Source organism: Crocuta crocuta, unplaced genomic scaffold (assembly GCF_008692635.1).
Source record: "Crocuta crocuta isolate KB4526 unplaced genomic scaffold, BGI_CrCroc_1.0 scaffold118, whole genome shotgun sequence".
Classification (NCBI taxonomy): domain Eukaryota; kingdom Metazoa; phylum Chordata; class Mammalia; order Carnivora; family Hyaenidae; genus Crocuta; species Crocuta crocuta.
In genome coordinates this window covers 14269052-14282974 of record NW_027551558.1, presented here as the reverse complement: position 1 = coordinate 14282974, position 13923 = coordinate 14269052, and the positions used below count along the sequence as shown (strand labels likewise).

The following is a 13923-nucleotide window of genomic DNA, read 5'->3' as shown; positions in this document are numbered from 1 at the left end:
AATACTAATTCAGAATTTTGATATACTTTTAAAAAGTCATCTACAAAATTCTGAAAGTTAACTTGTTACCTTCTTAAAGTTCTTTCCACTTAACATATAAAAGAAATATTTTGAACTATATTCTAATACAGGGTTTGGACAGCTTTTTCTATAAAGGGTCAGTAAGTAAGTAATTTAGGTTTTGCCAGCAAAGAGGAAAAGCCAAGGATACAATACAGAGATCTCTGCTGCAACTACTTAACTCTGCTCTTGGAGCATATTTTTGTATGCCTTGAAATATTATTTTTATTATTTTTCAGCTATTTACAAATATAAACTCACAAGTTATACAAAAAATAGGTGGTGGGCCAGGTAAGGCCCAAAGGCCATAGTTTGCCAACCTGTTTTGTAGTCTAAGAGAGCCTTGAAAAGAGAACTTTCTACTGATAGTATGACTATGAAATACTTTCCTATTTTCTGTTTTTTAACGTTTATATTTTGAGAGAGAGAGAGAGAGCAGGGGAGAAGCAGAGAGAGGGAGACACAGAATCTGAAGCAGGCTCTAGGCTCTGAGCTGTCAGCACAGAGCCCAACGCAGGATTCAAACCCATGGACCTAGAGATCATGAGCCAAAGTCAGACACTTAATTGATGGAGACACCCAGGCACCCAGTGAAATATTTTCCTATTTTCAAGAAAAAAATATACATAAAAGGAAATGAAAAAAAGAGATATACAACAGTATACAAAGTATAAGCCAAGCATTTGGAGAAAAAGTGTGTATGTGTGTGCATGCATATATACTCAAGTATAAGGGCTTATAAAGAACCAAAGAAATTAAAACAAAATGTTGACAACAAAATAAAGAGTAAGTTTTAGTTTCTTTTTTATAAGTGTTTTTATTTTCCAAATCTTTCACAAGCATATAATACTTTTATGATTAGAAAAAAATTAAATAAACAAAAAAATCCTAATTTTTGACTTGAGCTCTTATGATTTAAAATAATGTTCTTGGGGCGCCTGGGTAGCTCAGTTGGTTAAGTGTCCGACTTTGACTCAGGTCATGATCTCACAGTTTGTGGGCTCGAGCCCCACATCAGGCTCTGTGCTGAACACTTGCTCAGAGTCTGGAGCCTGCTTCAGATTCTATGTCTCCTTCTCTCTCTGCCCCTCCCTCGCTCATGCTCTGTCTCACTATGTCTCTCAAAAATAAATAAATATATAAAAAAAAATTAAAATGTTTTACACATACCTTTGAGGGTTCGCACCTGGTTCTGCTTGAGTACAGAGCTTAAGAAGTGAGGTGATAAAGAGCCACTAAAAAAATAAAGACAAATATGCTTATAAAAATCTTTATTTCACTTTTTATAGAATTTAGTCACAAATACAACCAATTTATACAATAGAAAACACAAACTATTTTTACCTTGTTTTCTTTGCTAATACTATTTCAGTTTAGGAAGAGTCTGCCAAAGCAGAAAGAGCATTAGATCCAAGATAAAATCTCAACTATTTGGATGTTCTTAGGCAAAATAATTAATTTCTTAGTTTCTTCATCTGTAAAATAGGAATAATTAAACCTCCCACATAGGGTTGCTGTGATGATTAAATAATAATAATAATGCATTAAAATGCCTGTAACCATAGACAATACATAATAGTTACTATTTGGTTTTGTATTGGATGCTTAAGTTTGATGATATTAATATAGATGTTACCACAGAAATGAAAGCATAACAAATGTGTAAAGAGAACTGTATGGTAATGCTGCAAAACAGCTAAGTTCCTGATTTTATTAATAAATATCAATATCAAATTAAACTTGCTATATTCATAAAAACACCAGCAGTTTTGGCTTTTTTAATTCCAAAAATTAAAACATTTTGGGGACACACTATTTCTGTTCTTTGGAATTTGTGATAGCATAAAAAATCTGTTTTCCTGGGGTACCTGAGTGGCTCAGTTGGTTAAGTGCCTGACTCTTGATTTCAGCTCAGGTCAAGATCTCACTGTTGTGACACTGAGCCCCGTACCAGGCCCTGCATGGAGCCTGCTTCTCTCTCCCTCTGCCCCTCTCCTCTGCTCTCTTTCCCTCTCTCAAAAACAAAACAAAACAACACAAAACAAAAAACTATTTTGCTAACTAAACTATAAGTCTATTTTCTACTCACAGTTTTACATATACTCTATTTCATTCTCTTCCTTGATATACCAATTGAAAGAGCTACACAAAGGCATATCAGATGGAACCATCATTTTGCCAACAATGAAAAAGAGAAAAGGTTTCTAAAAATATTAAGGTAATGTTTTAAAGTAAAAAATTATAATCTTTATGCTCTCATTTATCTACTTGTTTATAAGCCACAGAATAATTTTTATATAACATCTAAACATATGATAAAGCTAAAAAATATAAAAATGAAAATGCAACATATCAAAGGCACAATAAAGTGCCTATCTGCTGATATAGAGTGTCAATATTCTCATTTAATCCTTAAAAAAAAAAAGCATCATAAATGACCAAAAGCAGAACTTACCATTAGTTTCTAAATTAATTTTTTTAACTAGTATACCTCATAAGCACCAACATTAACTCATAAAAATAAAAGACTCTAAGTTCCAAACAAGTATCAACATTAACTAATAAAGAAGATATCAAGTCCCAAACAAGGCAATAAACTCTGATGACTTCTTTTCTAGGTTACATTTCATACAGACAAACCACTCAATAGTTTTTGTGACAATAATCTTTCTAATCTACTAGTATAGTAAATAAGCTTAAACTCTCAATAAGTATATAAATATATTACTGGTTTCAACTTTAGCCTTACTAATTTTTTACTGTATTTCAAGTACAATATCTTCTCTTAAAGTTAATAAAAGTTTAAGAAATTAAACATTGCATTAAATACTGTCTAATTGCTGCAGCTGAGAGTTTATTATAGCTTTTTCCCCTCCTTTTGTGTATGTTAGAAATTTTCCATTTAGTAATTTATTAAAAAGCTTTTAAAATTTTCCAAAAAACAAATTAACCATTGTAAGACTACCCTCAAAAGTATCTCAACAAAATCTGGCATTTTCAGTTCAAATGAATGTACATAATAGAATTCAAAAAAATAGATTCTTTAGGAAAAGGAAACAAAATCAGATTTGAGGTATCATTTTCAGCTTTCACTTAAATGGAAAAGCTGTAAGATCAATAGGAGTCACTGAGTTTGAAAACAAAATCCAAGGAAATACATTACAATTATATTTACCAGCAGAAATAAAATGAATAAAAAAACTCAAAAGCATTATTTTACTTGTCAGACATTTTAAAATTTGAGATTCTGAACATAATTTTCAAAATATTAAATGTGCTATGAAAGAAAACCAAACAAAATAGAAAAAGAAATATAAATATACATATAAAAATGTTACAATGACAAACCGTTAATCATTTTACTTTAGAAAGTTTAGATATACTTTTGTCATGTCTTTGGTCTGCATTAGTATTGCAGACAACTAAAATAACTTAAACCCTCTGTACCTGAAGTCATATTATAACTTTCTTTACATACCCAGTAGAGTGTATTTTCCAGAATTTATGTTCTTACCTATCAAATACCCTTTTTCCTAAAAACAAATTAGATATAATTGAAAATGCCTTACGTTAATGTCTTACCCAATAATTATTCTCTATACGATAAAAAAAAAAAAACCCACAGAAAAACCTTACAACTTTGTTAAGTTTTTCCATCTCATACAATGAAATCTTGCAAGTCACCATTGACACTTATATGGAAGATCCTGTACCTTTGTGGAGATGCAGGAGGGGTGTAGAATGTTAATGCTGAGGAAAAAGGTTGCTTCTTCAGTGCCTGCATAAGGTTAGGTTTATATTCTGGATCAACACACCATAAGGAACCTTTTCCATTAACCTAAAATAAAATACACAAGAATTATTTACCTGAATTTAAGACCTATACAATCAATGCCTGGATGCTTTTACTCAATGTGTGGGGAGAAAAAACCCTACAATACATTGTGAGTACAATGCAAAGGTTGAAGTAAGCTTGCTATAAATGCATTGTGTGTTTAAAAGCCCTAGAGGCAGATCTCCAGCTCTGTCATTTACCTGCTACTAGACCTTAGGAAAGTTAAACTTCTATCTCTCCAGGCCACTATCCCTTCATCTGGAAGGTAGGGATATAACACTACCTACCTCATGGGACTGTTGTGGATTAAATTATGAATCAGGGATTCTGCACAATGCCTGGCATAGAAAGCCACAGGACATGCCCATCACTTCATAGTCTGTGAGAATGGTACAACCCCAAAATGTACACAGAACAGTATGGAGAACTATATAACGTGGTTCTCCACATGCTAAGATGTAACAAATTGAAGTAATTATAGAAAAATCAGAAAGAAAAGAAAAAATTAAGCTTTCTACGCAGCATCATTTGCCCAAAAGTAATAAGCAGTATGATATCCGATGAAACATCAAAAAAAGAATTCTTATTTTTAACAGTATTAACAATAATGTTTAAGTTCCCATTTAAAGTAAAATTTAGGGGCGCCTGGGTGTCTCAGTAGGTTAAGTGTCCGACTTTGGTTCATGGTTTGTGAGTTTGAGCCCCACATCAGGCTCTGTGCTGACAGCTTGGAGCCTGGAGCCTGGATTCTGTATATCCCTCTCTCTCTGCCCCTCCCTTGCTTGCACTCTGTCTCTTTCTCAAAAATAAGCATAAAAAAAATAAAGTAAAATTTAAATTTAAAACACACACGATTTAATGAAAAGCAAAGCAAAAGCCTCAGGGAGGCAAATCAACAATTGAGGTAGGGAAAAGACTCACACAAAAGATAATGAAGAGGAAGGAAGCCCTTCCCTCAAAGGATTAAGTTACAATATTTGAGGGACTTTTAGATAATATGGCTATGAGCATACAAACCCAGATTCCACTGAAAATATCAATAGAATCTAAAAATTATGGAGTCTGTATGATTATTAGAAACTGAAGAAACTGTAAACAATAGTGTCTGCTAAATTTCAAATGGGAGCTGCCTGAAAGAAGGGCTTGTGAAATCCATGGTTCGCCCAATGTGAAGGACCAGTTTATAGGAAGGTAGGTGGCCCTGATACCTGAAAAACCTCACTAATATTATCTAACATGCAGAGAAAAGGCCAGGCTATGGGATAATTCCTTCAAATAGGTTTGAAAAATGCTGCACATTTTACTTCTCTTCTTCTTAGAAGGTCACACTACATATTAGCAGGGTAAGGGATCTAAATATTCTAGCTATCATTAACCTGTTTTCTGGTTACCTAAGTTATCTGAAACAGAACCTCCTTCTCTCAGGTAATATTTGAGGAAGCTTGTGTTCTGTGAAACATTTATGAAAAAAACCTGATGTAATTAGTGAATTTTTATAGATACACCTTCCAAATATTAATGGAAAAAACTATAAACATTAATTAGGCCATGAAGAAAATAAAATTTCCTTTTAAAGATTACAATTTTAGGGGCACCTGGATGACTCAGTCAGTTAGGTGTCTGACTCTTGATTTCAGCTCAGGTCATTATCTCATGTTTTATGAGGTGGAGCCCTGTACTGGGCTCCCCGTACTGGGCTCTGTGCCATTCTCCCTCTGTCCCTCCCCTGCTCATGTGCACTCTCCCTCTCAAAAGAAATTGAAATATCTGAAATAAGGTTTTATCATATCTGGGGAAGGGGAGGATTATATGTTATTTAATATCAATATATGAAAATAAAATTGATAAATTGATAACTAAAAATTAGGAAAATAATGGAACTGACAAATTAAGAGAGTATTCTAAAAAACCATCAATATACTACACATCCTAGTTGAGGTAGTCAAAGGAAATAATTGAAGGACTTTCATGAGATCACCTGCTAACTCTTCCTTCAGGATAAACTTTTACTACATCTTTTTAAATGTTTATTTTATTTTTTAGAGAGTGAAAAAAACAAAGCACAAGTGGAAGAGGGGCAAGACAGAGGGAGACACAGAATAAGCAAGCTCTGTGCTATCAGCACAGAGCTTGATGCAGGGCTTAAACCCACAAACCACGAGATCATGACCTGAGCCAAAGTCAGACACCCAGGCGCCCCTATCCTTTCCTATTTCCTTTGCTGAACATCTTTAACTGCACATCCTGAACAGAAGCTGGATGACAAGCATATCCTTATACATGTACCACAACCACATATAGGCTATACACAGAACTCCACAGCCACGCAAGAAGATCCAAATTCAATCTCATCCCACTTCCCCAGAGCTAAACACTACTTGTACAGTGGTTAAAAGAGCAAGCCTTGCAGTCATTCTGCCTCCTTGAATTCTGGTTTTGTCACTTACGAGAAATGTCAGAAAAATGTCTATGCTCTCTGTGTATCAGTATGCTCAAGATATAAATATATAAGAGAATAATATCTATTTCAAGAATTACTGTATTGTAAGAGTTAATTCACATAAAGTGCTTAGAACACTATTAGACGATAAGCACTCATTAAACACTGGCTACTGCTGTTGATACATGTTCATTTTCTTTGTAGTTTTTGTAAAATTTTTAAAATGTTTATTCTTTTTGAGAAAGACAGAGCATGAGTGGGGGGGTGGGCAGAGAGAGACACACATCAGAATCTGAAGCAAGCTCCAGTCTCTGAGCTGTCAGCAGAGCCCAACGCGGGATTTGAACTCATGGACCATGAGATCATGACCTGAGCCAAAGTTGGATGCTTAACCAACTAAGCCACCAAGGTACCCTTTTCTTTGTAGTTTTAAAAATTGCTCCTTTTTCCTCCAATTTAAAAGCATGCAAGTTTGTTTATGTGTTTCTATTCTACTAGGTACTGGCATTACATTTTAACAAATATTTCTGAAGATTTTTTTTCCTCGACAAATGTTGAAAATCAACTATAAGGTATAACCTTCCCTTCTCCCACCATGTGATGTACAAAACTTCCTTAGAACTCAGAAGATTATTGAGTTTCAGACTGTTAATTTTTGTTTTTATATTACAGCTTTTCTACTTCACTGGTCGTTTCTTAAAATTTGAATTACACTTCACAATTAAATGTACAATTACTTAGACAACAACAAAATTTATGTGTGTTCTATTTCCCTGGCTCCTTTTAGTTTTTACAAAACCATATATGATTTAAGTTGTTATGAAGCTGAAGACATTACATGATGAATTCCAGAGTGTCTCCATGTCCCAAACTCTTTGTCAAGATAATATTATTCTTATTCTATTGCTGAGGCCTCCAATCTTCTGAACATCATGTCATAATTATTATAGCAGAATGGCATAATATACGAACACTGTTCTATAGGTATAAAAACTTAAGATCCTAATCATTGCTTATTGATTGGCTATGTGATATTGGACAAAACATTTAATCTCTAAGAGTCAGTCTTCTTACTCATTTTATTCATAAAATAAAAAACACAAGCTCTTTACTGAGTTGTGAGGAGATTCGAATAAGGTAATTTATTTATTAAGTGACACAGAGCTGGAAAATAAGTGAATACTTATTACTGGGGGTTATTCTGAAATTGGCATAAAGAGTTTATATGGTTTATTTTTTTAAATGTTTTTATTTCTGAGAGACAGAGAGAGACAGTGTGAGCAGGGAAGGGTCAGAGAGAGAGGGAGATACAGAATCTGAAACAGGCTCTAAGCTCTGAGCTAGCTGTCAGCACAGAGCCTGATGCAGGGATTGAACCCACAAACCGTGAGATCATGGCCTGAGCTGAAGTTGGACGCTTAACCGACTAAGCCACCCAGGTGCCCCATATGGTTTAATAACAGTATATTCCTACTCCTTGACCTCTAAGAGGGAGTTAAAAAAATCAACAATAAGAACAAAAATCAATTAGTTCTGAGTAAGAGATTAAAGGTAGTAAAGAACAAGGAATAAACTAAATTTAGAAGGAAAAATATCTCTGGTCTTAGAAAAACTATGCTATGAGTTTAAGGCAGTTTTTAACATCCTAACAACCTAAATGCATAGAAAAAGAAAAACAATGGGTGTCATACCATACTGTAGTATAGAAAGAAACATATCATACTATTAGGCTATAACATTCCTGGCCTTCAGCAGCAAAATTCCACATGAACTATATATTAAGTATTTGAAATTTTGATTTGTTTTCCAAAGGAAGTCAAATTTTACATATATATTTTTGGATTAAGTGATGAAATTTCTTAAATTAGATACATTTTCAGTCACTTGGCCCAAATGATAAATGTGTTTCAATGACAGGGAAATAAAACTTTAAAACACTGACACCCACAACATCCTTTGCCCCAACCCACTTCAGTTTCATATAGAAAAGATATGTCTGGATTATTTTTCATATATTGACTAAGACAATAATGTTAAGAATGTTAGCCATGTTCTATCTTGGTATTTCTGAGATTACACTCCTAGAAATTGTTTTGTTCAATAGTCTACGTTTCAAATTCAACTGTGAGAATTACAAATTGTTTTGAACATAGTAGAATTGCTATTTCCTTGAAATAGTAAATTGGAAGAACTGTACTGAAAATCTGCAGTTCAGGGCAGTTAAGTATCTTGAGTAAGGTCTCCAAATAACAGTCTGGTTTATGTTACCATGGCAGCATTTCCTTTCACTGGGTCTGTTCACAAACTATCAGTAACAAGAGATAAAACTATATATTTGCTAACATTATGTTTTAGGATCTTCAGCAAAGAGGAATTTATTTTAAACTAACTCTTACTTAAAAACCTTGCCCTTTTATTACTGTGCTTAGAACACAAATAATAAAGAATTTCAGATGTTAAGGATTATTTTAAACAAAATTTGCCTATAACAAAATAAATCTTCTGTGCAATGGAAACAGGAAACGTGCATTCTCTCATTTACTATTTTGCACTGTGGAACCCTAAGGCGTTTGGACTTATTTGTTAGAGAACCACTGAAGGTGTTGAAGAAATAAGGAATATACTAAGAAATGAACTTTAAAAAGATCTAAATGTTAGGTGTAATGAAGGGTTTGGGAGAAAAGGCAATATTCACTATTCCTGAAATGTTTTTATGTACTTGCCCTGTATATTTTAATAGTCTCCCCTCAACGACCTTTTTCGTGGTTTTTTAAAAAAATGAATGAAAAAGAATTAACTAATTAACAGGTGCATTCATAACTCTTGTTTATAGCTTATAGTATGAACTTTAATAGTGGTTGGCATGACTTCCTTCCTGGAATTCAGCTATTGTAGCGAGTCATCACTATGCAAATCTACAGACTAAAATTGTACTAAACCAGGCAAAATTTCTAATTTCATGTTTCCCAACTAAAATTCCAGTTACAGTATTTTAGTTTAGCTTTATAAAAATTTAGGAAAGTAGATATAAGACATATCTATTTAAATATTTAAAACATGAAACACAAACCAAACAAAAAAAACACATCTAACTTTTACTATTTTAAAATACTGAGGCAGATAAAAACCAAGCCAAGATTTTTAGATCTCTCTATTGAGAACAGTAAGTATGGTATGGATGACAGGGAGGGAAATCTAATCAGCAGCTATACAGCTGGTTAGGTATCATTTCCACTTTGTAGTTTGGCCCAGACCTTGCCATCTTTCCTTTTTTTTTTTTTTTTTTTTGAGATTATCATCTATAGATAAGACTTATTCATCAGAAAAGTGCTGTCAAGGTTGCCAAATTCAATTCCAACATTTATTGGAAGTAAGTTTAACTCATTTGATTTCTGCAAGAGAAGAGAAACAGTCATTTTGAAAAACAGATTCAGGAAGCATTTCATACATAAAAAAAAAAAAATCCACAAGCATTCCCAATCCTACTTGAATGTATCACTTTCTGTCCTAATTTCAGACATTTAAGCAGGCTATTGATTTCTCAAAAGACCATCACCTGTCTTCCTTTCCTCCCACCCTGACCTCAGTTGTGATATCTTGCTAATTTTTGTCCTAATATATTACAGTTTCTCTACCCTCATATTCTTTATTATCTCATAAGATGGTTTATTTCTCTTTATCACATTCTCCCTGTATTCTGTAATGCTTTCTTGTTGGCTAGTTCTCAGTTCCTTAACTTCTTTCTTTCTCTGAGCATTCAAGAATGCTCAGGTTAATTATGGAAATACTACACACATTTACAAATTGTGGACAAGAACAAGTCCTTTTTGTTCACTACCACAACTTAAACTACACTGGACATATTATTTTGCAACTTTTATTACAAACAATACCATAATGAATATCACATACATCTCATTGCAAGTATGAATGTTACTCTAGGGAAGAATCAGTATTTAATCCACTACATCAAAATATATGCACATTTGTAATTTTAATAGTTGTAGCCAAGTTGCTCTCAAAAATGGTCATACTCATTTACACTCACATCAGTAGTGTGAAAATATTATTTCCCCTACCCTTACGTAATTTGATACTATGAAACATCAAAAATTTTTGTATTTTAATGGGTATAAACTACTTTTGGGGTTCTTTTAGTTTGTATGTCCCTGATTACTAGTGAAGATGAACATCTTTGCATGTTTATTGGCCATTTATATTTCCTCCTGTTAATTGCCTGTTCATATTCTTGTCCATTTTTCTATTAGTTTTCTTTTTCTTATTTAATTAGATGAGTTCTTTACATACAGTTAGATGAGTTCTTTACATACAGTGGTGTGCTGCTCACTGTAAACATCTCCCATCAACTTCACATTTAATGATATAATATTGGTAGCTTGAAACTGGCCATGATGGAAATATTTATACTATGAAAATTTAGAGAACCTACATTCCCACCTACTCAATCCTTCAACATTTACCAGCACACCATATTTTGAATCCTAATCTGTTGGCTGCTACTTGTCTCAATTACTTCTTAGCAATTATTTTCAAGTTTTCTGCAACATTTGACATTGTTGCTCATTCACACTTAAACTTACCTCCTTGGCTTCCATTACAACATACTTTCCCTAGATTTTTCTATTGAAAATCACTGCCGATGACTTCCAAATTACAGCTTCAATCCCACATTACCATATTTCTAAGTACCTAGTAGACATTTCTCCTCTTATGTTCCACCTTAAGTATAAACACAATAGGCCTAAAACTAGTAAACAATTAGTGATACAATTCAAAATAAAATCTAACATGCACATTGGAATGAAAATATCCAACATTTCTAAAACTTTTAGTCATCTGAAAGGAAAGTTTGAGAACTCGGGGAATTTGCTTCCAAGATTGTTCAATCACATTGCTGTTGGCAGGAGGCTGCTTAAATGTTCTTATATGGCAGCTGGCTTCCCTTATAGCTATTTATCCAAGAGCCCAAGATGGAAGCCACAGTGGTGTTTCTGACATAGCCTCCAAAGGCATGCTCCAGCATTTCCACAATATTCTCTTGGTTACACAAGCCAACCCTATTCATTTCTCGCAGGAACTCTACAAGGGCATGAATACCCGAAGGTAGGACTCATCTGGGGTTCTCTATGACAGATTGATCCTTTGAAATTACTGAGGCTTTTTCAACGGCCTAAAACATAGTTGGTCTTCATAAATATTCTTTAGGTAGTAGATGTGTTAGATAGCAATATGTTACAAAAGATAACTAATAAACCTCTTTTAAGTTAGCTGTAAGATGATGATATGTCCTAGTATCTTGCTACTCATGTCTAGTGGCACCAGGATCAACAGGGAGTTAAGGCTACAGGACAACTGAAAGAACTGAACTCAGAGTCCTATGAGAAGAGATGGAACACATGAAATGTTTTAACTTTGGGAGTGCACAGATAAAGCGGTGGTCAAAAGATTAAGAAAAAAAAAACTACTCAAATTTTAATAAATCCTTTTTTAAAAATTCACTTATTTTAAGAAAGAAAGAGAGAGAGCATGAGAGAACAGGGGAGGGGCAGAGAAGAGAGGGAGAGAGAGAAGCCCAAGCAGGCTCTGCACATACAGCATGGAGCCTGATGCAGGGTTTGATCTCATGAACTGTGAGATCATGACCTGAGTTGGACACTTAACCAAGTGAGCCATGCAGGCACCCTGATTGTAACAAATTCTTAAATTTGAGCTAGCAAGATAATTGAGCATCCTTGGATATCCACTAGCCAGCATTTTTCTATGAGTCTCCATCCAGTGCTCCAGAGAGGAAGACCTAAGAAAGGTACCCTTGGAGATGATGATGGGATGTGCAGAACACAACTAAAGTTTAAGCCTGGAGTAAGAGTATCAGGCAAAGCTCATCCATGCTCCAGGCCCTAAATGAGCACAAGATGAGATGAGGTGTTACTGTGGGACAGGCACAAAACCTGCCTACATACTGGACAAAGCTCCACTATGAAACCAAAGCTGTCTTCCCCTGAGAGAGAGGCAAAATACCCTCCTCATCCTGGTGCCAGACAAAAGATGGCTGAAGCTGGGAGAGAAATACAAAACTCAGCTATCCTCACACTTTACTGACACTAGGCAATGGTCATGTGTCATTAAGTAATGGGCAGGAAATCTGCTCATGCCCAGATGACACAAAGCAGAGATATGCTTCCAATGAGAAAGGAAATGGTCATTCACCTGTACCTAGGACCTCCCACTGATACTAGGCAGAGTTTATCTACCATGATAGGAATGAGCAGGAAATTGGTCTGAGCTCTGGAACAGTGCTATCCAACAGAACTTTCTACAGTGACAGAAATATCATGTATCTGTACTGTCCAATATGCCAACCACCAGTCACATGTAGATAACCGGCTACTGATGAGTACAGCTCTAGACTCTACTTACTCTCAGTACATGAGAGACTGTAGGCTCCCAGGGGAAGCAAGGAAAGTCCTACTTTTGAGACACAGGCATACAGAGCCTACTTAATATTAAAACTAGAGCAGAAGAATCAAGGAACTTATGTTCCCACCTCAAGAGCCTCATACCAAGTAACAAGCAATTGCTATGAGAGGGGCAAGAGCAGAGAGAGAAATATCTAACTCCCCTCCTGCCCCCAAATGTACCACAAGCTGAAAGATGAAGGTAGAGCAAAAATGCTAAGAAAAATCATTCAACACTCCAGGACTTACATTAAGCACAAAGTATTAGTAATTCATTTCTATATGAATTTGAAGCCTGTGGTATTCTGAATGTAACTATGACAACCACAAACCCCAAACCCAGTCCAATTGTTACCAAGATTGACCAATATCTGTTTCACACTAACAATCAAACAAAAGTAGAGGTATGTCTATTTCTGGATAGAAATATTATTCGCCTCAGTCTCTACCATTCTTTTATAAATAATGTTTGACATTTAACTCAAATTAGGAAACACACAAAGAGGAGATAAAACATTCAACAAAAACAAACCCATAGACAGATGAGATACTGAAATTATCAGACAGACACCATTTCTATAATAAATGTGTTTATAGATCTAGTGGGAAATTTTAGCAGAAAGATGGAGACTTTTATTGTTATTTTTAAAATGCTTATTTATTTTTGACAGACAACACAAGCAACATAGGGGCAGAAAGAGAGAGAGAGAGAGAGAGAGAGAGAGAGAGAGAGAGAATGAATCCCAAGCAGGCTCTGCAGTATCAGCACACAGCCCAACCAGGGCTCAAACTCATGAACTGTGAGATCATGACATGAGCTAAAATCAAGTCGGCCGCTTAACTGACTGAGTCACATAGGTGCTCCAAGATGGAGACTACTTTTAAAAGGCAAATAGAAGGAGGCACCTGGGTGACTCAGTCGGTTGGGCATCCAACTTCGGCTCAGGTCATGATCTGGCAGTTCATGAGTTCGAGCCCTCATCAGGCTCTGTGCTGACAGCTGAGAACCTGGAGCCTGCTTCAGATTCTGTGTCTCCCTCTCTCTGTGCCCCTCCCCCCACTCTTTCTCTCTCCAAAAAAAAAAAAAAAAAACAAAAAAAAAAAAAAACACA

At 34.9% G+C, this 13923-nt stretch overlaps 1 protein-coding gene across 3 annotated transcripts in view; it reads right to left on the bottom strand.

Moving 5' to 3' along the window:
- FOXN2 (forkhead box N2) overlaps positions 1 to 13923 on the bottom strand; it is a 79557-nt gene that overhangs the window by 14040 nt on the left and 51594 nt on the right. For all 3 annotated transcript variants that reach the window (XM_077749155.1, XM_077749154.1, XM_077749156.1), the window contains exons 3-4: positions 3774 to 3898; positions 1231 to 1295 (exon numbers count right to left, since the gene is read on the bottom strand). In XM_077749155.1, the coding sequence (XP_077605281.1) occupies positions 1231 to 1295; positions 3774 to 3898 (190 nt within the window). The remainder of the gene's footprint in view (positions 1 to 1230; positions 1296 to 3773; positions 3899 to 13923) is intronic.